At 45.4% G+C, this 25,650-nt stretch overlaps 1 protein-coding gene across 1 annotated transcript in view; it reads right to left on the bottom strand.

The window, feature by feature from the left end:
- The window catches only part of LOC123364667 (transmembrane protein 68-like), a 111,187-nt gene that overhangs the window by 20,348 nt on the left and 65,189 nt on the right, over positions 1-25,650 (bottom strand). The window contains exons 2-3 of the mRNA XM_045006968.1: positions 18,353-18,742; positions 8,322-8,486 (exon numbers count right to left, since the gene is read on the bottom strand). Coding sequence (XP_044862903.1) covers positions 8,322-8,486; positions 18,353-18,668 — 481 coding nt within the window. The 5' untranslated portion in view covers positions 18,669-18,742. The remainder of the gene's footprint in view (positions 1-8,321; positions 8,487-18,352; positions 18,743-25,650) is intronic.

Below are 25,650 nucleotides of genomic sequence, written 5' to 3'. Positions count from 1 at the left end.
CCCCCAAAACCATCCCAGGCTCAAGCTCACCCTGCTTCAGCAGCCCCAGAATAAATGGAGTTATCCAGACAAAGAACAGACAAAGTAGATAGAATAAAACCAAGGAAGTTACTGCAGGGTGACATGACTGTGCTGAAAGGTCGTTGTATTTTTCAGTTACTACTACTGCATCTGTTGATGGATACAAATTTAAGGCTAAATTCTGACTTTAGTAACTGCAGAATTTGGTCCATAGTTTTTCTCACTTTTACATTAAAAACTTCTGAGACTTTGCCTGAGGCTCACTTGGAAATCAGAATTGTTTAATAAATGTACAGCTTGAAACTAAACAGCCCTTTCTTGTATGCTCCCTTTGTTAGGGGACATTTTGACAACCAGCAGAATGCCTAATGTTTTTAGGCTATTGCCAGTAACTGGAATATCAATTAATGTGCTCATTGCTAAAAATAGCTAAAGCTAGTCAGTAGGCCTTTGTAGCAGCCTTTAGCATAACTAAACGAGCCAGATGGTGACGGCTGAGTGACCACGAGAGTTGGGCATGACCCTGCTTGCCTTCCTGTTAAAGCTTTCTTTGAAAGTGCTGAAATTGTGTCTTAAAAAACCAGGAAGTCTAGCTATATCTTTGGACTGTTGTTGTGTGGAAAGACAGCTGCAGGACTAACAGCTTAAAACGTGCTTGCTTAATGTTTTTTCTTTGATTGACATGTTGTTGATATAATTGTAGTAGTTGCTAACCTAAAAGGGGTAGACAGGTCTGAGGAATTTGCATTTGACCTTCTGGACATCTCTTGGAATCCAAAGTGACAGGCACTCAACTGGCCACTTGAACCTTGTCATTTGATCACTTGAGACCCCTTCAGACCATGGGTAACTATTATTTGGGGGCGCTTTAACATTTTGCATATCTTTGTGCCTGAGTTCTAATAAAATAGTAATTGGGATGAAAGCATTTTGGGTTTGTGTCAATCTTTAATCAGATGGATGCACTGTGTCACCCACTGATTTGTTCCTGACACTGTCTCACAAAGAAAACAGTTACTCTGAGCTTTGGGTTGAGAGAATCCTGGCTAACACCCTCACTTAATTTGAATCAGTTAAAAAAAAAATCACAGTTGCTTACCCAGAATATATACAGGGCCGCCCAGAGGATTCCGGGGGCCCGGGGTCTTCGGCGGCGGGGGGCCCTTCCGTTCCGGGACCCGCCACCGAAGTGCCCCGAAGACCTGCGGCGGGAGCCCCCCGCCGCCGAATTACCGCCGAAGCGGGACCCGCCGCTGAAGCACAGCCCGGTCTTCGGCGGTAATTCGGCGGGGGGGGGCTCCCGCCGTGGGTCTTCGGGGCACTTCGGCGGCGGGTCCCAGAATGGAAGGGCCCCCCGCCGCCGAAGACCCCGGGCTGCGCTGCGGCGGTGGCGGCGGCGGGTCCCACTTCCCCCCCGCCCGGCCCCAGCCTCTTACCCCCGGCTCCCTCCTCACCTGGAGTCTCAGCGCCTCGCTGGAACAGCCTCAGCGTGTGGCCGGCGGGGCCTGAGCTCCGTCCCGCTCAGAGCCGCGTGGTGAGGGGGCGGGGCTGGGAGCTCCACGCCGAGCGGAGGCAGCTGAGCTCAGCCCGGTGCCCCCAGCCCCGCCCCCTCCTCACGCGGCTCTGAGCGGGGTGGGGCTCAGGGGCCCTGGCGGAGACTCGGCGCTTGATGCGCTGAGGCTCCAGGAGAGGGGCAGAGGCGGGAGCCTCCGCTGTTCTCTTGGGGGCCCCTGCGGAGCCCGGGGCAAATTGCCCCCTTTGCCCCCCCCTCTGGGCGGCCCTGCTGGAGTATTTACTTTATCATAAAATTAAAGGATTATCATTGTCCTCAGTTAGAGTGCATTTATCAGCCATAGCTACCTTCCGCTGTAATAGGTTGGTGCTTATAGATGAATAATTTAACAAATTTATGAAGGGTCTAAACCATATATACCCTCCTATAACTGGGTACTTATGCAATTAATGCAATAACCTTTTCAGCCAGTGGGGGAAATGTTCTTTATTTCTCCTTTCACTTACAACAACATTTCTAGTAGCAATTACTTCAGCAAGAAGAGTTAATGAATTACAAGCTCTTGTGGTAGAGCTGCCATATACAATTTTCCAAAAGACAAGGTAGTGCTAGTCTTCACTCCTGTTTTTTACCCAAAGTTGGTGCAGATTGCTACATCAATCAATCAATAAATTTGCCATGCTCCCTGCCCCAAAGTTCACTCCCATAGGGCTAAGGTAAGACTTCATACACTTGATATTAAAAGAGCATTGGCATTCTCTACAGATGAACAAGAAGCATAAGTCATTCTCCAAGTCTATTTCTATTATATGCTGATGACAAAAAGGGACAGTCTGCATCTTCACATCCATTATCTAGATGGAATAAACTCTATATTCAGGAAACACATTCTTTACCTTTGGTTCCACTCCTTCAAAGGATTACAGCCAATTCCACTAGAATCAAGAAGGCTACATTATTTCCTTGCTTCAGTGTTCCAACTGCAAAAATCAGTATGGTGGTCACATGGAGTTCTATCCTTCCATATTCATTATGCTCTCAACTTGGCTTCTAGATCCTTCAATCTCTTTTTAATTTAGTGTTCCTTGCCCACCTTCCTAGAATGGGTACTTCTAATCAGTTTATCTCATTAGTGGGAATTTGCAGAAGCCACTCAAAGGAGAAATGAAGGTTACTTAATTGAGGTTCTTGAAAATGGACTCGGCATACTCATATTCCCCATCTGCCTTCCCCTCTTGCTTGGAGTCATAATCCATACATGGTGTTGATCAAGCAGTGGAAAGACCTGAAGTGATGGATCCCCATGCCCCCCTTTATAGCCTCACACCTAGAATGTTCAAGAACAGTGAAGGAAGGGGAAAGTAAGAGCACCTGAGTGCTCCAATGGGCACTGCCTGTTAGGATCCATCTTCAGAGCTTCTAGGCCATCACATCCCATGAATGTGAGAAAAAAAATGATTATAAGTAATTAACCTTCATTTTCAGAACACCAGTTGGAAGAAGTCAGGGAAACAAAATAACTATTAAAGAAAACTAGCTGGAAGACTACATACAAAGACTTCTGTAGAACCTCAGAATTATGAACACCAGAGTTACAAATTCACCAGTCAACCACACACCTCATTTGGAACTGGAAATACTCAATCAGGCAGTAGTAAGACCAAAAAAAAAAAAGAGCAAATACAGTACAGTACTGTGTTAAACGTAAACTACTAAAAAAATAAAGGGAAAGCAGCATTTTTCTTCTTCATGGTAAAGTTTCAAAGCTGTTTTCAGTCAATGTTCAGTTGCAAACTTTTGAAAGCATAACCATAACATTTTGTTCAGATTTATGAACATTTCAGAGTTATGAACAACCTCCATTCCCAAGGTGTTTGTAACTCTGAGGTTCTACTGTACTGGTAAAATCCATCTTTGGTACAACTCCATTAACTTCAATGAAATTACATCAAAGATGTATTTTGCATTCTGAGTCCAAGTTTTGAATATGCATGGGACAGAGCAATCAATTATTAGTTCCTGATGCTCATCATAATGAAAAGTTGGGATGCTTCATAGGATTTCTATTTAACAACAATACAGTAGGTTACAATGCTGAAAAAACAAATTTGTTAGATTGGTTTATACTTTAGTTCCATCTCTCTGTCAGGGCGGTCAGAAGGAAGTGGCTGGCAGTTGGGGTTGCCCCTGTTGCATCTCAGTGCCTCTCAGGCGGGCATGGACAGAGCCCAACAATCAATGTGATTGGTAGCAAAATCGTTTATTTCTCTCCAGCATACATCTTTTATACAATTAAGGCAAGCAATCAGGCAATTGCTAATTGGTTAATAAAGTACACACAGGCACAGCTATAACTTCATTGGATAACTGTCATTCTGTACAACTTTCTGATTTATTATCCTGTTTACTGCCTACTGGCAGATGAGAACCAGCCCAAGGCCAGCATCTCACTACACAGCTCACAGCCTAATTAGCCCGTCCTTGAAGCCTAAACACCTCAGCTTCTCACACTACCATCTGCCAAGTTAGCAAGATATTCCCACATCTCCCCCCTTTACTCAAAATAAAAAAAAAGGAAAGGCAATCGCAAAACATTCCCAACTCATAATATCAATACTACAATCTACACAAGCCAAGGCTAAAAGGCAAATAAAAACACCAGCTGCCTAACTAAACCGTGACAATATCTTCCGTGGTTCCCTAGCCTCCTCCATTCCTCCCCTCGTTTTCTCAAGCGCTTCGGTACAATAACAGTAACAACAGTATTTCCTTATTCTATAGGGCTCACCTATAACCATGCAATTCTTAACATATAACACCAACAGCACAAAACAAAACAAACATAAAATAACAAGGGTAAAACAGATAGATGGTGTAAATTCTGCAGGGTTCCCCCATTCTCTATTGCTCACCAAACTGTGACAAATTTCTGTTACCAATTCATCCCTCATATGTCAGGTGATCAAACTGACACTGAGGGGGGGGGGAATAAAGAAAACACACCATGTAACCACATAAAAATCTTCCCTAAAATAACACAACAACAATTCTGGCCAGAAAACAAACACCACAAGACAACATAGAACACAAAACATAAATTTTAACTCTATTAGTAAAGGCATGGTATATTAAATACTGTGCAACTGGCATTAATTTTCTTTAATTATCTAAAAAACAAAAACAGGTCTACCCCTACTGGGCAATCAATCATTACATAAAATATACAAATACCCTTATTAATATCAGGCAAAACAGGGGAATCACTTCATCAATTAAATCATTTACATTAATACAATTGCTTCTGGCTTGCTTCTGGATTCAAAGCTATTCACAGCTTAAAATTTCTTACTTTTAACTTCTATTTTTAAACACTGAAGGAAAACATCACCACTTATATGCCCTTAAGCCTAATACAATATCAATTACATAGCACTATATACATTCTTCAGCTAATGCAACAAAATTATTCATAGCCAAACAATTGCAAACTAATTTCTTTGCCTAAATTTATTTACAAACATTTCAAAAACCCCAAAAACTTTACTCTTTAGCATCTTTACAAAATTCAACTGCTATTCCCTCTAGCAACCACAGAATTAACTTTTTACTCTCCTTAAAAATTACTCGCTTGTACTCCAACAACCACCTTTCTCAACCTAAATCACCATTCCAAGTATCCTCCTGAATATTTAAAATTCCCAAGCTTGTGCTTAATTACTTTTTCTTTCCACTACACCCTCAAAGGTTTCCAACCTGATTTCCAAGCTTGTTGTCTGTTGCCTGCCCGCCTGGGCCCGATCCTTTTTTCCTCTTGCTAAACCGTTCCTTTCAAGAATACCAACTTATTTCACTACCAATTTAGCTAGGAGGGTGTACTTCTTAACTAGCCCCCACCCTTCTGATATTCTTCTGTGAACAATTATCTGTACTTTCCCACCCTGGGGGCTACATTCTCATGCATATAACTTTAATTACAACATCTGCTTTTAGCCTATCTATTTTAATATAGGCTACATCTAGTATCAAACAGTCTTGCAACTGCCAATAGTCAGCACATAACACAAGAAATTACAAAATTCAGGTAAGGCTAACAAAAGCACTTTACATAAAGGTACTTTGGGTCACACAGGCCCAAAGCCATTCTCCCGAGTTAGCTAAATTTATGCCTAGTAACCTACAACTCCCCCCTTTGAGAATACTCAACAAACCTTTGGCTGAGTTTTCTCAAACCTTGAGGACAAAAAACAATTAAACTCTAGAAAACTGGGGTAATTAATTCCACATTCATCCTCCCCATGGACCCAGCAGGATTCGGTATGTGAAAGCCCACACCCACCCTAACCGGTCCAAATGCTGGGGAGGAGCACTGCGAATGTACACACTTCCACCCAGACAGTGTCCAGGTATGTCTCTACAACCCCAGATCAGATGGTACTCCTAATATATCTGTAAGGGCAGTGGGCCATCCTGGTGCTTAAAATCACTCTGAATGGCCATCAGCGGAGCTCCAACAATAAAAAACTAAATAAGGGCAATATCATTTACAATCTAATTAGGGAGGGCAATACATACTAAAAAATTTATCCAAAACACAGGGCGCAGCCCGTAGAATAAACCCCAAAATCCAATTAATACCACATTTCTCAGCAGGAGTCCCAAATTTCTTCCTGCCAGTGTACAATTCTTTATTTCTTCACCAGGGTCAGTTCTCAATGTCCTTTTAGTCAGGAATTTCTGGACTTTGGCAATGTCAGTGATGTGAGTGTTTTTTCTTCTTTTCCACCACCGTCGTGGTTCAGCTTCTACGGGGGAAATTATCAGGACATCATGCTATAGTAATTTTGCTTCTTTCAAAAAAAAAATTCCAATAACACAATGGGGGCTGCAGCGGACAAGGGAGAGGTTAGCCAGCACGTCACCTTGTCCTTTTTTCCTGCCATTTAAAAGCACAATGGAGCTAGAAAAAAAAATAGACCAATCATCAGTAGCAGAATTCTCCTGATGTGAAGGGGTCTTTTTGCAGTAAAAATCATGGGTCCAAGCAGTCAGTCTCCTGATTCCAAAAAGTGGCAGGGCTGCTAGAATCTTTGGGCAGCTCTTCCATACCTGTGAGAAGAAACAGCTAACACATTCCGTTAGTGCCTGGTAGGATTTTTCAGCTCTCATTAGCTTTTTGGGCCCAGTCAAGTCCCCCTTTTCCTTGGCTGTCCACCAAGTCTTAGCTGTGCGGCGTGTCCTTGACTGGAGCCAGAAAGATTTCTTTGGTTAACTCATTCTGTTCTTTTTCCTTCCCTGCTTGGCTTCTTTTAATCTATGAATCCTGTGTCAGAACACCCAGCTGTTGCTGCTCATACCGGAGAAGCATAACGGTTTTCCCGGCATTGTCCCAGGCTCAGACCAGCCAGCGTAGGATGCCTTCTCCAGGTTCCTGCCAAAACAACTTACTCGCTTGTAGGTCCGAACGACCTCCGGGGCCACGGCACGAGCCTCTGCCTGCGCCGTGCACTCCAACTTCTTCCCGTCCAGGGCTCGCTTCCAGCGGAGCACCTCCTCGTCCTGTGCCCAAAGGGCGGTTAGGAGGAGCCTCTCCAGCTCCCCCTCTTTCCTTAATAAGTGAGGTAGTGCAGCAGGGGAGATTCTTTCCCCCTGTCGGTTCATAATGTGCAATAAAGGCTTCTGTGTTATCTTTTCTTCAGCTGATACAGCGGTACTCATAACTTAGCCGCTCTCCTCTGGGCTCAGGTGCGCCTCTTTTTTCGGACGCCCTGCGGCTTCTAGCCGCTCACCTCTGAGCTCAGGTGCGCCTCTCCTTTCGGACGCCTGGGGGCTTCTCCAGCACTCCCCGCCGCGACTTATAGCCGCTCTCCTCTGGGCTCAGGTGCGCCTCTCTTTTCAGACGCCCAGCGGCTTATAGCCGCTCACCTCTGAGCTCAGGTGCGCCTCTCCTTTCGGACGCCCGGGGGCTTCTCCAGCACTCCCCACCGCAGCTCCTCCGCCTGGACCAGGCCACCGACACTAGGCCACCGACACTATCATCATTCGATTCGAATCACGTCGGGGTCACCATTTGTTGCATCTCAGTGCCTCTCAGGCGGGCATGGACAGAGCCCAACAATCAATGTGATTGGTAGCAAAATCGTTTATTTCTCTCCAGCATACATCTTTTATACAATTATGGCAGGCAATCAGGCAATTGCTAATTGGTTAATAAAGTACACACAGGCACAGCTATAACTTCATTGGATAACTGTCATTCTGTACAACTTTCTGATTTATTATCCTGTTTACTGCCTACTGGCAGATGAGAACCAGCCCAAGGCCAGCATCTCACTACACAGCTCACAGCCTAATTAGCCCGTCCTTGAAGCCTAAACACCTCAGCTTCTCACACTACCATCTGCCAAGTTAGCAAGATATTCCCACAGCCCCACCCTCTGTGTTTTAGCAAGGGGGAACATGAGAGCATATAGGGTGCCTCTGCAACCCTTTGCTGGACATTGCTAGAGTAAAGCTTTCCAAACTTCTGTACAGAGGTCGCAAGCGCACCATATGTGGGATCCACATGGCCAGGAGCTCAAAGAACTTTTAGCTATAATGAACTTCAGAAGGCCTTAGAGTTTCTCAAATGCTTGAAATTATACTATTTTCTGTAGTGCTTACTTGGAAAGTATTTTGTTTGAGTCTTAATATTTGTAATAAGGTATTTATGTCTAGTATTGTGTAATAGACTTGTGTGTCTGAATTTAAAATATTTCTAACTCTCTCATTTACAATAAAAGTACTTTACCTGGTATAATACGTAAGCTGCGGTCAACTACTGAATAGGAGACTCTGCCCGTCTGTATATAGAGATTACAGACAAAGAAGTGGTAGTCTACAGAAGTGGCTCCATGGTAATAAACAATAAGCCCCGGTCCTTCTGGTATTTTTTCTATACCATGAACTTCATAACCTGTCAAGAATACAAAGTACAATAGTTTCAATATTAGCTTTTTATAAGCTGTGATTTAACATAAAGCTACTCACTACAGGAAACTCCTTACTATATATGGGGAAGATGTTCTAGGAGTCAATTTTAGGACATCCAATGTTAGTCAAGAAGTGATTAACATAACAATTAACTCTTGGCTCTGACAATCAAACATTTCACTTCACAGTTAAAGATGCAGTGAAAAAATGGCAGCCTTTTTTTTGCTCTCCGGCATCACTGCATCATATGTCAGCTCACAGAGGCCTAAAGTACTGGTGCAGTTTTGAGTCAGTGTTATTATTTATTATTTTTGTAATTGCAGCCATGATTTAAAAGAAGCCAGGAATTGGAGGCGGGGCAGGCATCCTTGCCTGTAAATGCTATTTATCTAATGATCCAGGGCAATCTCTAACTTGACGGGTTTTTTGTTAGTCACACTTGGGTAGTTAACAACCAATCAATCTACAGACATTTGAGCACCAGGTCAGTGGAATGAGCCTTCTGTTAGTTTTCCAGGCTTTTATATGTTAGAAGTCCAAAAACTAAAAATACTTTCAAACTAGATGATAGTGAGGGAGAGACAAATATATATGTCTACACTGAACAGTTGTTGCCAAAACTTCTGTCTTTCACAGATATTTAAAAAAGTTCCCACGCGAAAGACAAAAGTTTTGCCAACGCAAGCAGCAGTGTGAATGCAGCTTTGTCGGCAGGAGCGCTCTCCTGCCGACAAAGCTTATGCCGCTTGCGGGGCTGGAAGTATTTTGTTGGCAAAAGTTCCAACAAAAAAGCGCAAAAGAGTGTTCACACATGCTGACTTTTAGCAACAAGGCTGTATCAACATAGCCTTGTCTCTAAAAGCTGTGTAGTGTAGACAAGCCCATAGATGGGATTAAAAAAAATCTGAAGTGGGAAGAGGGTAAATTATCTAGAATTTGGAGGTGAAATCCGTGAGTGAAAGGAACCTCAAAACCCAACATAAAACCATGAAGCCACTGCTCATTGGAGTGTATGTTAAAAGACTGAAACAGTAATAAAACAATAGAAAAATCACCAAATAATTAGAATGATCTATAGGGTCAGAAATGCAAAGAAAGGCCTAGTTAATTGAAAAATACAATTTTTTCTGAACTAACTAACAGTTTAACTTGACTTAACAATGCACTATCTTAAATATTGGCTTTGGAGATGCTGGGTTATTTTCTCTTGCCTCAGTCTGATAACTCAGAGGTCAGTGTGACAATCAGAGATATGTGAAGGGCCATGGTTTTCCTCTAAACCTTCTCAGTTGTTTCTCAGCCATTTTTATGAGTCCAGACAGGCCTACCTTAATTATACTACCTCGGTGGTCTGCTATAACATATTACCAAGGTTCAATACAAAGTCATATAAAAGTAAAAATGCATAATGCAGAGATTTATCTAGAACTGCATTGATTGACTGCTGTGTGCAGTAATATAGTGACCCTGGGTCTCTGAATGAGGCTTTATACTTGGGGGGGAGGGGAACGAGGGGGCGACCAGCAAGTCAGAGGTGAGCGGGTGGGCAAGCGGCAGGTGGGCAAAGAGGCGAGCAGTGAGCCAGCAGGAGTTCTAGGGGTGGGCATGGGGGTTTCTGGCAGTGGAGGGAGGAGGTGAAAGGAGGCGAGTGGTGAGTGGGGGATTGACTAGGAGGGATGCAGCAAGGCAGCGGAGGGGCTGGGGGTGAAGAGGGGTGTGATGGTGGGGCTGAGCGGGGAGAGGGTGGGTCCTATTTTACTGCTGTGATCTGGTCACCCTATGCATGCCATTTCTTTCCCCCTCTACACTGCAGGCTTCCACACACTGTCAGTGCCTTCCTAGTGTGCCATACATAAAATTATTTGCTTTAATTGAAAAATTATTAATAAAGTATCACTCCCCCCTCCCACCTTCCTTTTCGGCCTACAGCTGTTTCAGCGGGGCGGCACTGGCGAAGGAGGGTTTGTTTCCGCTGGGGTGGGCAGCGCTAGGGGGGGAGAGTGTTGTGTTTCAGGGGACTGGGGACGGTGGTGTTTCGGAGGTGCGGGAGGGGGGGCGGGGTTCAGCCCTCAGCTGTTTTCTTTGGAGTAATATGGCCCTCGCTGCTTTACGAGTTGTGCAGGCCTGATCTAGACTCAACTGGCTTTCATAAATTCAGTAATCTCATTGGTCACATCAAGTATGACCTAAACACAAAACCCATGAAGTTAGAGACTGTCCTTGTTCACTCAGAGACAGCGAGGATATAGGGAAGAATACTGTTGGTAAATCAGACTTTAAAATGATAAATTTCAGTGATTGAGGGAGACACAGTCGATAGCTCAGATGCTCAGCCTTATCAGCACAATAAAAGTGAGCTGGTGTGAAAACTGCTTATCAAATCTACCCCATCAGAAAGAATCTACAGTGTTGTTTTCTGTGATGGGTTCCCCCTCCGTTGGGGAGCCACCTGGAACTGGGGTACCACTGAGCCCCCCTGACCCACCAGCCTGGGCTCCATCTCACACTGTGCTGCTGTGACAAGTTGCTAAGCTTTCCAAGCCTGCACTTTTAATCAGCATACACACAGGTAGGGACACACCCAGTTGTAGTAACATGCAAACGGGCTCTCTCACCAGCCCCTGCACAGAAAGGCTAAACAGCTAGTCCACATCCCAGTTCCTAAGGCAGCCATCCCCCTTTGGAGGGTAAACCCAAAATTATACCATCTTGTGCTGCACAGGGAACTGTACAACATAAGCTCATGAAATCTCCCTCAATGTGGAGGAATCTTGATAATTGTAATCTTTCATCATATGGAAGCTTTTCCATGGCTTTAGTCCTCTGCAGTGTCCTTCTTTGGACCTATTCTGTTTCTGCTTTATTATTTTTTAGAAGAAGCAGTGAATGGAATTGAACTTCATATTCAAAATGAGAGTATGCCATCCAGTTTGTGTACATTGCACATCTATTTCTGTCCAGATGTCCACTGCGACACCTTTTTCTTAACTGGTTACAATTTATTTAGAAATATTTTATGTTCATCAGCAATGTAGTTCAACTTCTGCATTTGTCTATGCAGAACTCTTCATTCTGGTCTTACATTGGCTAGTGCTTAAGTAACTATAGTAATGGCTCAGGTAGGGGGCCAAGAAATGGTGTTGGTGGACTCAACACCCTATAGAATTGGCATAAAGGAGCAGCAGGAAGGGTTGGATAACATATATATTATATTAAATAATACAAATATATTCAAACTAAATTGTTTGTTTAGCATATGCAGGGATCAGTATTGCATGGAAGGAAGACATCAAATAATAAATCAACTGTCAATTCAGAGAAAGGAGGAAAAAAGCATCTGCACATAAAAACAATCCTAACTAAAAGCCCTCATATCTCAAAATTAAAAAATCTGCAAAGAAAAAACCTTTAGTTATGCACACTAATTTTCTTTGTTTTGGTAAGAGTCTGTACTTCCTTCTTGACTTTCTGGGTGACGGATGTGGAGAGAATATTTTGCTGAGATCCAAAAAGTCATTTAAAGCTCTGCCTAGAGATGCTCCAAACAACAAGGTATCATCAAAGTGTGCTTGGATGAGGATGCTCCTCATTGTAGGATCTTTATCTGGTACAGCCCACCATGTGTTTTAAGTATCAGAGGGGTAGCCGTGTTAGTCTGGATCTGTAAAAAGCAACAAAGAGTCCTGTGACACCTTATAAACTAACAGACATGTCTGACGAAGTGGGTATTCACCCACGAAAGCTTATGCTCCAATACGTCTGTTAGTCCATAAGGTGCCACAGGACTCTGTTGCCATGTGCTTTAAGATTCCAGAATTTTACATAGGAGACAATCAGCCAAGAATCTGGGAACAGCACAGGCCAAGCTGTATAACAATGCTGGAGGTTGTCTTTCTTTGGCTTCTGTCATTTTTCTGGGGTGGGGGTTCCTATCTGATTACTTCTTCTGGGGTTGAATAAGGAATGAGATAGAGAGCAGTGCAGACTATGGCTACGCGTACAAGGGCAGCTCTCAGAACAAGAAAGGAGGATCCAAAAATGTCATCTAAGAACACACTTTCAAATTTTCAGCCATTGACTCATGAACTCCAATAGACTTCCTGCTGCATCAGCTGAGCTGTAGGATGGAAAAGTTGGTCTTTGAAACTGCAGAAAATGTGTAAGCATCAAGTCCTATTGCATTTGGTATCACTTTAGTAAAGTTCAGTTGATGGACCTTTGATTTAGTTAACCCAAGTCTTTTTTTTTTCTCTTTCAAAGAATATGCATTTCATCACCTCTGAACTTTACAAACCAAATTAAGCGACAAGGGGAAAGCAGTTTACATCATGGGTAAATAGCTAACAGAGAAGCATGTAAGTGCTTTCATAGTGAAAGTACTTTTTAATTGTGGTAGCATGACCAACGTAAAAATACCAGTCTCTACTGCATGGGAAATAGAGATTTCGAACTTATGAACAATCATTCTGGGTTATTTAAATAGGAAAAGAAAGCTTGTGGTCTCCCTCAGATTCCAAGGGACTAGCCTGACTGGGCCCAGGGACTTTGTTTGCTGACTCTAATTTGTGGAGCTCTGAGCTAGGGCCCTGAGGTCCCCCTTATGAACTCCCAACCTGAAGCAAATACTCACCAGCAACCGCACACCATACAACATAAACACTAACCCAGGAACCTATCCTTGCAACAAAGCCCGATGCCAGCTCTGTCCACATATCCATTCAAGTGACACCATCATAGGACCTAATCACATCAGACACGCCATCAGGGGCTCGTACACCTGCACATCTACCAACGTGATATATGCCATCATGTGCCAGCAATGCCCCTCTGCCATGTACATTGGCCAAACCGGACAGTCTCTACGCAAAAGAATAAATGGACACAAATCTGACATCAGGAATCATAACATTCAAAAACCAGTGGGAGAACACTTCAACCTCTCTAACCACTCAGTGACAGACTTGAAGGTGGCAATTTTGCAACAAAAAAACTTCAAAAACAGACTCCAAAGAGAAACTGCTGAACTTGAATTAATAAGCAAACTAGACACAATTAACTGTGGCCTAAACAGAGACTGGGAATGGTTGGGTCATTACACTAATTGAATCTATTTCCCTATGTTAAGTTCTCCTCACACCTTCTATGGGCCATCTTAATTATCACTTCAAAAAGTTTTTTTCCTCCTGCTGACGATAGCTCATCTCAATTGATTAGACTCTTCCTGTTGGTATGCATACTTCCACCTTTTCATGTTCTCTGTATGTATAAATTTCTCCTGTCTGTGTGTTCCATTCTATGCATCCGAAGAAGTGAGCTGCAGCTCACGAAAGCTCATGCTAAAATAAATTTGTTAGTCTTTAAGGTGCCACAAATACTCCTGTTCTTTTTGCGGATACAGACTAACACGGCTGCTACTCTGAAACCTGTTAAAAAGTCTATTACTTCCCTGATCTTCTTGAAGAAGGCATATGGGGCACATGACTTACGAGAAGAGGCTGAGGGAACTGGCGTTACTTAGTCTGCAGGAGAGAAGAGTGAGGGGGGATTTGATAGCAGCCTTCAACTACCTGAAGGGGGGTTCCAAAGAGGATGGAGCTCGGCTGTTCTTAGTGGTGGCAGATGACAGAACAAGGAACAATGGTCTCAAATTGCAGTGGGAGAGATCTAGGTTGGATATTAGGAAACACTATTTCACTAGAAGGGTGGTGAAGCACTGGAATGGGCTACCTAGGAAGGTGGTGGAATCTCCATCCTTAGAGGTTTTTAAGGTCTGGCTTGAAAAAGCCCTGGCTGGGATGATTTAGTTGGTGTTGGTCCTGCTTTGAGCAGGAGGTTGGACTAGATGACCTTGTGAGGTCTCTTCCAGTCCTAATCTTCTATGATTCTATGATTTTATGAATACAAAATAATATTTAAGGACTGAAATTACTAACAGAATAGACATACCACTCTAAATTTACAAAAATTACATGTTTTAAAATATAGTAGGTCTGTCAAACAATTAAAAAAATCAATCGTGATTAATCGCAAGATTTAAAAAATCACGATGAATCAGTTTTAATCACACTCAAACAATAACAGAATACCATTTAGTTAAATATTTTTGAATGTTTTCTACATTTTCAAATATATTGATTTCAATTATAACATAGAATACAAAGTGTACAGTGCTCACTTTCTATTTATTTTTATGACAAATATTTGCACTGTAAATACAAAAGAAATTGTATTTTTTTTCAATTTACCTAACACAAATTCTGTAATGCAATCTCTTTATCGTGAAAAGGCAAGTTAACATAACTGCACTCAAAAGTAAAATAGTGCAAAACTTTAGAGCCTACAAGTCCTACTGGTGGAGCATGCTGTCAGAAGTCTTAAAAGAGCAACACTCCAATTCTGAAACTACAGAGCCTTGAATCATCAAAAAAGAAAATCAACCTTCTGTTGCTGACATCTGACTCAGATACTGAAAATGAATGTGTGTCAGTCCGCACTGCTTTAGATCATTATTGAGCAGAACCCGTCATCAGCATGGAAGCATGTCCTCTGGAATGGAGGCCAAAGCATGAAGGGGCGTTTGAACATTTAGCATATCTGGCACGTAAATACCTTGCAACGCCAGCTACAACAGTGCCATGTGAACGCCATCAGGTGACATTGTAAATAAGCGGGCAGCATTATCGCCCGTAAATGTAAACAAACATTTTTGTCTTATTGATTGACTGCACAAGAAGTAAGATTGAGTGGACTTGAAGCCTCTAAAGTTTTACATTGTTTTGTTTTTGAGTGCAGTTATGTAACAAAAAAAATCTACATTTGAAAGTTGCACTTTCACAATAAAGAGATTGCACTACAGGACCTGTGTAAGGTGAACTGAAAAATACTATTTTTTGCAAATATTTACACTAAAAAGATAAAAATAATAATACAAAGTGAGCACTGTACACTTTGTCTTCTGTGTTGTAATGGAAATCAATATATATGAAAATATAGAAAACATTCAAAAATATTTATAATAAATTTAAATTGGTCTTCTATTGTATAACAGTGCAATTAAAACTGTGATTAATTGCAATTACTTTTTTTAATCAAGTTAATTTGTTCTGAGTTAATTGCTTGAGTTAACTGCAATTAATTGACAGCCCTAAAATATAGTGATCAGTGAAGTATCTGACAAAAGCTGGTTAGTTTAACAAAACATGGCCTTTTAATAAAATAAATACTCCAAGGGAGGGGATATTCTAGGGCTGTTTTCTTGAGACAGAAGGTTGCCTAATGAAGGAACACACTCTATGCTGGAAGTTTTGCTTGTTTTAACATACAAAGAGTAGATTCAAAGTCCTGCATTTCTCCTGAAAAAGCACTGGTACTATAGGTGAAGCCACATCAATGATAAGAACAGTGAGACATTTTTAGATAAAAGTCAAGTGTAGACAGCCAAGGAGTAAAACAGCATCATCTATCAAGAGCTCGTTACTACCAGCTTGGGCTTAAGAACCAATAGCTTAGAGCAGTGTTTCCCAACCGGTGTGCCATCCAAACAGGTGTGCTGCGGAATTCTTTAAAAACTACGCATAAGAACAAAAATACCTTCCCTTGTATTTTAGTGTCAGAGCCAGATCGCACTCTATACTTTTGCTTTCCGGGGCAAGACCCCTTGTAAATATTATGCATGCGTCACATTCCATTCCCCAAACCAAAGTTAAGCTAGCAAATTTGAGTCCTGTGGAGTGGGGGAAGGAGAGAGGGAAGGAAGGGAGGAAAGCTGCCTTCAGATTGGCTATCTTCCTCTCTCCCTCACCGCCAACATGGGCAGAGCAACCAGTCAGAGCTCAATCTCCCTCCCCCCCTCATATTCTGTGTGAGCAATGGGTTGGGTCCTCTGTCTCCCCTCCCCCCCGCAGCTGCTGGCCGGGGGTAAGGGGAAGAGCCCCTGGTGCTGCCCCCCCCCCAGCCTGGAAGTGGAGCAGGATTCCACTGCAGCCCCCTACCATTGGGAGGTGGGGAAGAACCCCAGGAGAAGCAGAGGTGAGGTGAGGGGTATGGGCGGTGCGTAACAGAAGCTAAGGGAAGCTAAGCCCCCTCAAACCTCACACCACTGAGGGTGGGGGAGGGAGGAAGGGCAGAGGTGGATTACTCCACTGGTCCCCGGGGCCCATGCCCAGGGACCCTGGCCAGTTTGGAGCCCATGGAAAAATCTGCCCCCACCACAGCCCCCGGGCTGGAGAAGCTCTTGTTCCCTGCTACAGCCCAGGGCCACAGCCCAGGGCCACGGAGTTTTTCCAGTCTTAGGGCGGCAGCAGGGGGGTGAGGAGGTAGAAAGGAACAAGTAGGGGATGGGGCCTCAGGGGAAAGAAGTGGAGTGGGGGCAGAATGGGGGCGGGGTCATGAGGGAAGGTGCAGAGGGTGGGGCCATGGGTGGGGCCACATGCAGAAGGGGTGGGGCCTCAGCTGAAAGAGGTGGGGCAGGGGCTAGCCTCCCCAAGGGGAAGCTTCACCTGCCGCCCATGATGAGGGGGCTGAACTGGAGAGTGGCGGCTGAGTGTGAGATGGGGGAACTTGGGGGATGGAACTAGTGGGTGCTGAGGACAGCTGAGAAGGCAGAACGGTGGAGCCTGGGTGCAGTGTGTGAGAAGGGGGCTGGAATGGTGGAGGGTGAGGACAGAACTGATGGGGCTGGGTGGAGTGGAGCAGAACTGGGGTGAGGTGGGGGCTGAACTGGTGGAGGGTGAAGACAGAACTGATGGGGCTGGGTGGAGTGGAGCAGAACTGGGGTGAGGTGGGGGCTGAAATGGTGGAGGGGGAGGACAGAACTGATGGGAGCTGGGCACAGAACTGATTTGGAGACTACAGACTGTGAAGCCAAGGGTGGTAAACAGCTTAAACCAAGGTGATAAGAGGGCAAGCTCATTTGGAGACTATATGATGGTGTGCCTCAAAATAATTAAAGGTATCAAGGTGTGTGGCAGCAGAGAAAAGGTTGGGAACCACTGGCCTAGAGTTGAAAACCTCCATCATTCGTATTATCTTTGATGGCTCAAAATGCCTAGGAAATATCAACCAATTCTCATATCTGTCAGTGAACCCCATCTGAGTGTAACTATAGTTCAGCCACAAAATGTTCAGGATACCAGTTTTTAATAATAAAATGATAGCACCTCACAGCACACAATAAAAAATTATTGTTAACAGCACTTTAAAGACAACTTTCAAAAATATTCATAAACTATCTTTTGCTTCAGCCTGAAAACTGAAATTTGTTTCCTAAATGAATTTTCCTCCTTCTTTCATTGCTGAGCTATTATATATATATTTTTTACTCCCATATAAAGTTTGCTTTGAAAAAGGAATGCACAAAAAAAGTACATGGAATGGAATTTTTAAACAGATAAAAGAAAATGTAGGTCAAACTTTGGTCCTATCAGTTTTCAAAATGTCCATATAGCAGGGGTTCCCAAACTTGGTTCACAGCTTGTCCAGGGAAAGCCCCTAGAGGGCTGTGAGACGCTTTGTTTACCTGAGCGTCCACAGGTACAGCCGCTCACAGCTCCCAGTGGCCACGGTTCGCCGTTCCCAGCCAATGAGAGCTGCGGGAAGCAGTGCCGCAGCTCCCATTGGCCAGGAAGCAGTCCAACAGCTCCCATTGGCTGGGAATGGTGAACCGTGGCCACTGGGAGCTGCGGGCTGCAAGCGGTCGCACCTGCAGATGCTCAGGTAAACAAAGCATCTCGCGGCCCACCAGGGGCTTACTCTGAACAAGCTGCAAACGATGTTTGGGAACCCCTGTCATGTAGTCACCTATTGCAATAATATATATTTAGTGTTTAAAGGGGGAAAAAAACCTCTTACCGTGCCATAGCTTTCCATACATACTAATTATGCGTGACACAATTAGCCTTCCATTGTCCCACGATTTATTGGAAAAATCATCATCTAGGCCGTTCTTTCTCTTGTAAATGTGAAGGCAAATATTACAAAAGATGCAAATGATAAACCAGAGTAAATGAGGAAAAAATAATATTGTGAGTGACACACACAAGAAGGAGCCCATATAATTTGGATAGTGGTAGTCCAGACCAATCCATTCTTTTAATATGTAAATCAGCCAGGTTGAGTTGGTCACAGATTCCTGCCCTGAAGTATAGGATTCACTTTTACTTATCATCTTCTGTTTAAAGAAGAATTAGGCGAACTGAGTCAGGCTCTTTTTGTAGTCAAAGCAGCTTCTTAACTTTGCCCCTAGAAAGAAAGAACACACTGTCATTTATTCCTACTACTACCACCAGAGAAATTACACACGCGCTTTCATTATGTGTAATTAATTTCATTGTATCGGTGTCCTTTTGCTATGTTGCTCCTAAGCAGGTGTTGCTGTTATGGGGAGTCTCAACAATTTATAGTAGGGAACATGTTCCCTGGGGAAATGTTGTGCTTAAGGTGTTACAGCAAACAAGCATCTACTGTATCCTGTTTTTCTCATGTGAAGTAGGACTTTGACATATGGTTATGGATGCATAAACAACTATTTTTAAACCCATTGCAGTAGTGCCAGAAGAGCATCAGCAGAAGAGGGGACTGACAGCAGCAGAGGAACCCCTGAGCAGTGATGGACTGAAGTGTCGTGAAAGACCTGTGCAATGGAGTCAGGGGCAACCCTGATGGAGATTAGGGGTTGGTCAGAGAGGGAGAACTGAAATTGATAGATCAGAGAGAAAAGAGTTTTTATCCAGAACAAGATTTAATGGTGGCCATCGTGGTGAGTGAAGGAGCTTTCTAGGGCTGAAGATCAACTGCAGAGGGGAGGATGAGGAAATGAGGCTGAGGCAGCAACTAATGGGTCAGAAGAGACATCAATGTGGAAGATTAAATCAAAGAGTGTGAAAGAGGAAGACTGTGAGTAGAGTCAGAAGGAAAACTAGGAATCATAGAGGAACATGGAATGGTCAAGGTAACAAAATAAGGAAGGAACTTGCTCCTTCCTAGATGATCTTCTCCCCACTTGCTTCTCTTCCTTCCACCAGAAGCCATTATGAAACCTTAACTATAGTGCTTGGTCTTGCTATAATTAAATGAAATAAATAATAAATAATGGTCAGTACAGCCATCTTTGAGTCTTGCTTAACATACCAACTTTTAGTGGCGTGCTTTTGTTCTATAATTGTTTTATATAATATTTCTTAACCTCACCAGTATTGTGAGGACTAATTAGCAAATTTTTGCGAAGGACTTTAATATGAAGTTCTACTTAAAAAAAAACTACATTAAGAATCATGCTCTGTATAATAGTAATATCTATCTGTATAGATCTATCGTCAAGCTAGCATGCTAAAAATATAGTATAGCCACTGTAGTGCAGGCAGCAGCAAACAGCAGCACAGGCTAGCTGCCCAGAGAACAAACTCTCCTGGACACTGTGGGTATGTACTCATGGGGGATAGCTCATGCCACCACTAGCCTCTGCCCAGGCTATCAGGACTACTAGGGTGGCCAACTTTCTAATCTGTGAAAAATGGACACTGAGCGCCGGAACCTCCCCTACCCCCTGCTTCGCCTCTTCCCCCCCTTCCTGAGGCCCTGCCCGTGCTCTGACTCTTCCCTCCTAAGGCCCTGCCCCACTCTGTTTCTTCCCCCTGCTCCACCTCTTCATCCCCATCACTGGCTGGTCTCTCCACCTCCCTCCCCCTACCAGCTGAGTAGGGATTTAGGGGTAGAGGAGTGATTGGGGGAGGATGTTCAAGGAAGAGCCTTGCTCCGGGGTAAGTGACTGGGGCAGCACAGAGGACAGAGAGCCACACTTTGGGGGTGGGGAGTGATTGGGGCAGGATGGGGAAGGGAGAGCCATGCTCTGGGGGTGGGGGGTGACTGGGGCAGGATGGGGAAGGGAGAGCTGCGCTCCAGGGGTGCAGGGAGACTGGGGCAGGATGGGGGAGGAAGAGCCGCACTCCAGGGGTGGGGGGTGACTGAGGCAGGACAGGGAAGGAAGAGCCGCACTCGGGATGGTGGGAGTCCAGGGCAGGATGGGGGAGGAAGAGCTGCGCTCCAGGGGTGGGGGGTGACTGAGGCAGGACAGGGAAGGAAGAGCCGCACTCGGGATGGTGGGAGTCCAGGGCAGGATGGGGGAGGAAGAGCTGCGCTCCAGGGGTGGGGGGGTCACCGGGGCAGGACAGAGACCAGTACCCCAGGGGCGGGACACAAATGAGGCTGAGAAGGGGGACCGGGTAGTAAACCCAGTCACTGTCCCCCCTCCTCAAACGCTGCACGCTTCAGGATCCCTCCCCAAGGGTGCCAGCCACCATATCTCTCTCCACCAGAGCCGGGCAGTTCCTGAATGCTCTTCCAGCTCCAGCAGCAGCTGCTCTTCCCACCCTCCTGGCGACAGAACGGAAGCCAATTGTGGACAGTTATTCAAGTACCTGGACTTTTAGTGTCTGTCAGTAGTACTGACCGGACATTGTCAGGTCCCCTTTTCAACAGACTTTCTGGTCAAAAACTGGACACCTGGCAACCCTAATGACTATAGTACTATTTTTAGTGCACTAGCTCAAAGAAAACTAGTGGTAGTATATCTGTGCAAACTGGGAATCAGATCCCTAGTCTGTAGGTTCCAACCCTGCTGATGACTCATGTGGGCATCAGTATATGATGCAATTTCTGTTTTTTCTGTTTTAATTTTTTAAAACCTAGGAAACCACTTACGCACACGTGCGTGCACACACACATGCACAAAATATTAAAAGAACATTATTAAGATTACAAATTCAAGCACTCACAAGTAAGCAAATGCTGGAATTAAGGTGCCTGTGCAACTGTAAGTCGCTCCCCTTGTGTATATGCATTATGGTGCAGTCTTTAGTTACATGATCACATACCATTTTTTTTCACAAGTCTCCTGCCTCATTCAGTGCATAGGATAGATCTGTTCTGAGGATGAATCAGGGTGTCTCAAATTGACAACCCAAAATTAGTGGAATTTTTTACCTTAATCTCTCTAGGCCTCAGTCTCCCATCTTTAGAATGGGGATAATACTATGCCCTCATCTCACAGTGATGTTGTGAAAATAAACATTTGTGAAGCACTCATATACTATAGGGTTGAACAGCACAGATAAACCCATGAGGAAATTAATAATTCTGTCTTCTGAGTAGTGTTTGAATAGTGTGCAGTAAATAAGGCATGGGGCACACACTGAACAATGAGGATAAAATAAAATATTGAACAGCTGCCCATTAAGTGAGAATCATCCATCCTCTGCACTGAACAAGGCAGGGGTCCTGCGAAAAAACAGTATGTGATCATGTAATTAAAGATTTTATCATAATGCAGACACACAAGGGGGCCAAACTAAGTTTGCACACGAAACCTTAATTCTAGCATTTCCTAACTTGTGAGTGCTTGACTTATCATCTTTAATAATGCTCTTTTAACATATATTAAACATTCCTCTCTCTTTTTTCAAAAAACGTTTACAATCTAATGCGGTGCAAAACCTCAGATATTTTAAGGGGGGAGAAGAGGGGAAAAGAATTGAAAGGATTGCGTTACACAAGTCTTTTCAAGATCAAGTCTTAAGAATGTGTTTAATTTTTTGTACTGAGTAGTTCCATTGACCTCAGTCTCTGTGTGCTATAATATTAAAACCATTAAAATAATAAAGTGAATACACAATTATTAAGACATTTGGTATTTTGGGTCAGTTATCTTTCATAATCTCATCAGAGGAAATATTTCCAAAATTAAGACTACAGGAAAGCTAAGATTCAATGCTCAGAAGCTTCGACAAATGCTGAGGCTAATGACTGAGAGAGAAATAAGCCAAATAAACCACCACCAACCGATATGAAACTGCAACTCCCACAACTCTTAAATTGGGAGCCTGCCATTATATCTGATAAATATCCCTAAGTGGACACTGTCAACATTAAATCAATTTTTTTAAGAGTTTGAAATAGTGTCAGCTCTTAGATGTGCCCCTATATTAGTTTTTGTGAGTTTACAAACAGAGTTTACTATTATATTTTTCTCTCTCATCTTGCTCCATGAAAAACCCAAACAAGGAAACCTGACTAGCTGTGTAAGGGAGTTGATGAAACTGTCTATACACAGAGTGCAATCACAGAAACTACCAGATTGATCCGTGTTGCATCTAGTCCAGTGTTTTGTCTCCAACTCTGGCCAACTACAAGATGCTACAAGGAAGATTCAAGAAACCCCGAAGTGGGCATTTATGGAATACCTGCTTCTATTCTGTTCTCTTTATACTCTACAGAACACCCATCATTCTGCTAATCTAATGCCCATCAATTAGAAGTTAGTTAATCCCTGAAGAATAAGACAGGTTTTAGAGTAGCAGCCGTGTTAGTCTGTATCTGCAAAAAGAACAGGAGTACTTGTGGTACCTTAGAGACTAACAAATTTATTTGAGCATAAGCTTTCATGAGCTACAGCCCACTTCAACGGATGCATGCAGTGGAAAATACAGTCGTAAGATATATATATATATAGAAAACATGAAAGAATGGGTGTTACCATACACACTCTAATGAGAGTGATCAGTTAAGGTGAGCTATTACCAGCAGGAGAGAAAAAAAAACTTTTTGTAGTGGTAATCAAAACGGCCCATTTGCAGTAGTTGACAAGAAGTTGTGAGGAACAGTGTGGGCCGGGGAATGAACATGGGGAAATAGTTTATAGGCTTAAATAAAGGGCTGGTCCACACTAAGAAGCGGGGTCGAACTAGGGTACGCAAATTCAGCTACGTGAATAGCGTAGCTGAATTCGAAGTACCCTAGTTCGAACTACTCACCCGTCCAGACGCCGCGGAATCGAAGTCCGCGGCTCCAAGGTCGACTCCGCCACCGCCGTTTGCAGTGGTGGAGTACCGGAGTCGACCGCGGCACTTCCGGAGTTCGAACTATCGCATCCAGATTAGATCCGATAGTTCGAACTCCGAGAAGTCGAACTCACCTTGTCGACCCGGCTGGTAAGTGTAGACTAGCCCAAAGACTGGGAGTGGATGGGCCATTACACAATGTAAAACTCTATTTCCCCATGTTCATCCACCCCCCTCCCCCAAGTCCTGTTCATTTTTGAAGAATAAGAGTTGATCACTTCCATTTTTTTTAAATTGCAGGGCCGCCCAGAGGATTCAGGGGGCCTGGGGCAAAGCGGGGAAGCTTGTACTCACAGGGCGGCGCTCTGAGTCAGCGGCGGTGGCAGCATTTTGGCGGCGGGGGGCCCTTCAGTCGCTCCGTATCTTCAGCAGCACTGAAGGGCCCCCTGCCGCTGAAATGCCCCCGAAGACCTGGAACAACTGAAGGGCCCTCCGCCGCCAAAATGCCGCCGCCGCAAACTCGGAGCACCGCCGGGTGAGGAAAGGGATTCTCTGCCAGAGCTTGCGGGGCCCGGGGCAAATTGCCCCACTTGCCCCCACCCCGGGCGGCCCTGTAGGGTTGAGAGCAGCAAATTAGCGCCTCTTTTATCTCCATCTCTAAACGGTCCCGAGCTTCCCAACCTCTCTTCCAACACGAGCTTTCTCCTGCTTCTCGGCATCATTTTTGTTTGTTGCCCCTGGCAGAGCCCCCTCCCCTTCTGTCAAATGCACAAACTAAACTAAAGTAACTACTGTACTGGCGCGAGCCGCGCCAGGCGCAGGCACAAGGCGGAGGGAGGCGCCCGCGCAGGGCAGAGGCTGCGCCGCAGCCCAGGGAACCGAGACCCTGCGGCTGCTCCGCTGGCCGCGCTCGCTCCCCACCTTCTGCCCTGTCGCTCTCGCGTCAGCGGAGCAGCCGCCGCGTGGAGCCCGCGCCTTAGTCCCCAGCCGCCCCCCGGGACCGAGAGTCCCCCGCGCTCAAGGATTCCTGCAGCTCACCGGGCTCCGGCTCTGAGCTCCGCGCTCCGCTTTGTCTCCAGCGCCGCTGGCCCCTGGCCGGGGGAGCAGGGCGGGAGGGCGGCACCCGGCAGAAGGTCTGGTGCCAGTTTCGGGTGCTTGTGAAAATCGCCCAGAGGCACAAGCGGAGCCCGCCCCATCCTGGGCCCTGCCCCCCTAGGCCTTGGGAGGGAGCAAATGCGTCCCTCCGCCCCCGCATGAACCGAGAAAGAGGCCTGAGCCCCAGGGAACCCCCTGACCTCTGCCCAGGGCCAGTGCAACCATTTAGGCAACCTAGGCAGTCGCCTAGGTCACTGGGATTTGGGGGGCGGCATTTTCTTCAGCAGCGACCGCGGCAGCCGGATCTTCGGCAGCCCTGGTTGCCACCGGCCAGCACCGGCTTTCACCAGTGCAGGGCGTGATTCGTGGGGCATGTACTGTCCGGGCGGCACTTCGGATTTCCCCCCTCCGGCAGTGTTAGCGGGGCCGCGGGGTTGCGGGGCTCCTGCCACTGGAGCGGGGCAGATGCACTTGCCACTCTCGGGCCGGGGGACCGGGGCCACGGGGCTCCGGCCGGGGAAGCGGGGCCACGGGACTTGCCACGCTCAGCTGGGGGAGTGCGACCGCAGGGTTGCGGGGCTCCGGCCGGGAGAGCGAGGTTGCGGAGCTCTGGCTTGGGTAGCGGGGCTGTGGGACTTGCCGCGCTGTGGCTGGGGGAGTGGGACCATGGGGTTGAGGGGCTCTGGCTGGGAGAGCGGGGCTGTGGGATTGCAGGGCTCCAGCCAGGAGAGAGGCACCACGGGGTTGCGGGGCTCCGGCTGGGGGAGTGGGACCACGGGGTTGAGGGGCTCTGGCCGGGAGAGCGGGGCTGTGGGGTTGCGGGGCTCTGGCCGGGAGAGCAGGGCTGCGGGGTTGCGGGGCTCCGGCCGGGAGAGAGGGACTGTGGGGTTGCGGGGCTCTGGCCAGGAGAGCGGGGCCGCGGGACTTGCCGGGCTCTGGCCTGGGGAGCGGGACCGCAGGGTTGCAGGGCTCCGGCCAGGGGAGCAGGGCCAAAAAGCAAAAGTTGACATTAACATTGTTTCAGTCTGTGTGTTACTTGACATGGTGTATTCATTGTCACCATAGAAGGGAAGGGCTCTGCATAGACGGAAATTTGCCTGGGCGTCAGTAGAAAATGTTAAGTAAAATTTGCTTTAAAAATTAAACCTGGCACTTTGTCATCTTGTGTCATCATTTTTATTTCTTAGCTTTCAGCTATTTAAGTGAACTCTAAAACTTTCA

The sequence above is a fragment of the Mauremys mutica genome, chromosome 2 (assembly GCF_020497125.1).
Source record: "Mauremys mutica isolate MM-2020 ecotype Southern chromosome 2, ASM2049712v1, whole genome shotgun sequence".
Classification (NCBI taxonomy): Eukaryota; Metazoa; Chordata; order Testudines; family Geoemydidae; genus Mauremys; species Mauremys mutica.
This window is presented reverse-complemented; position numbering and strand designations above follow the sequence as displayed.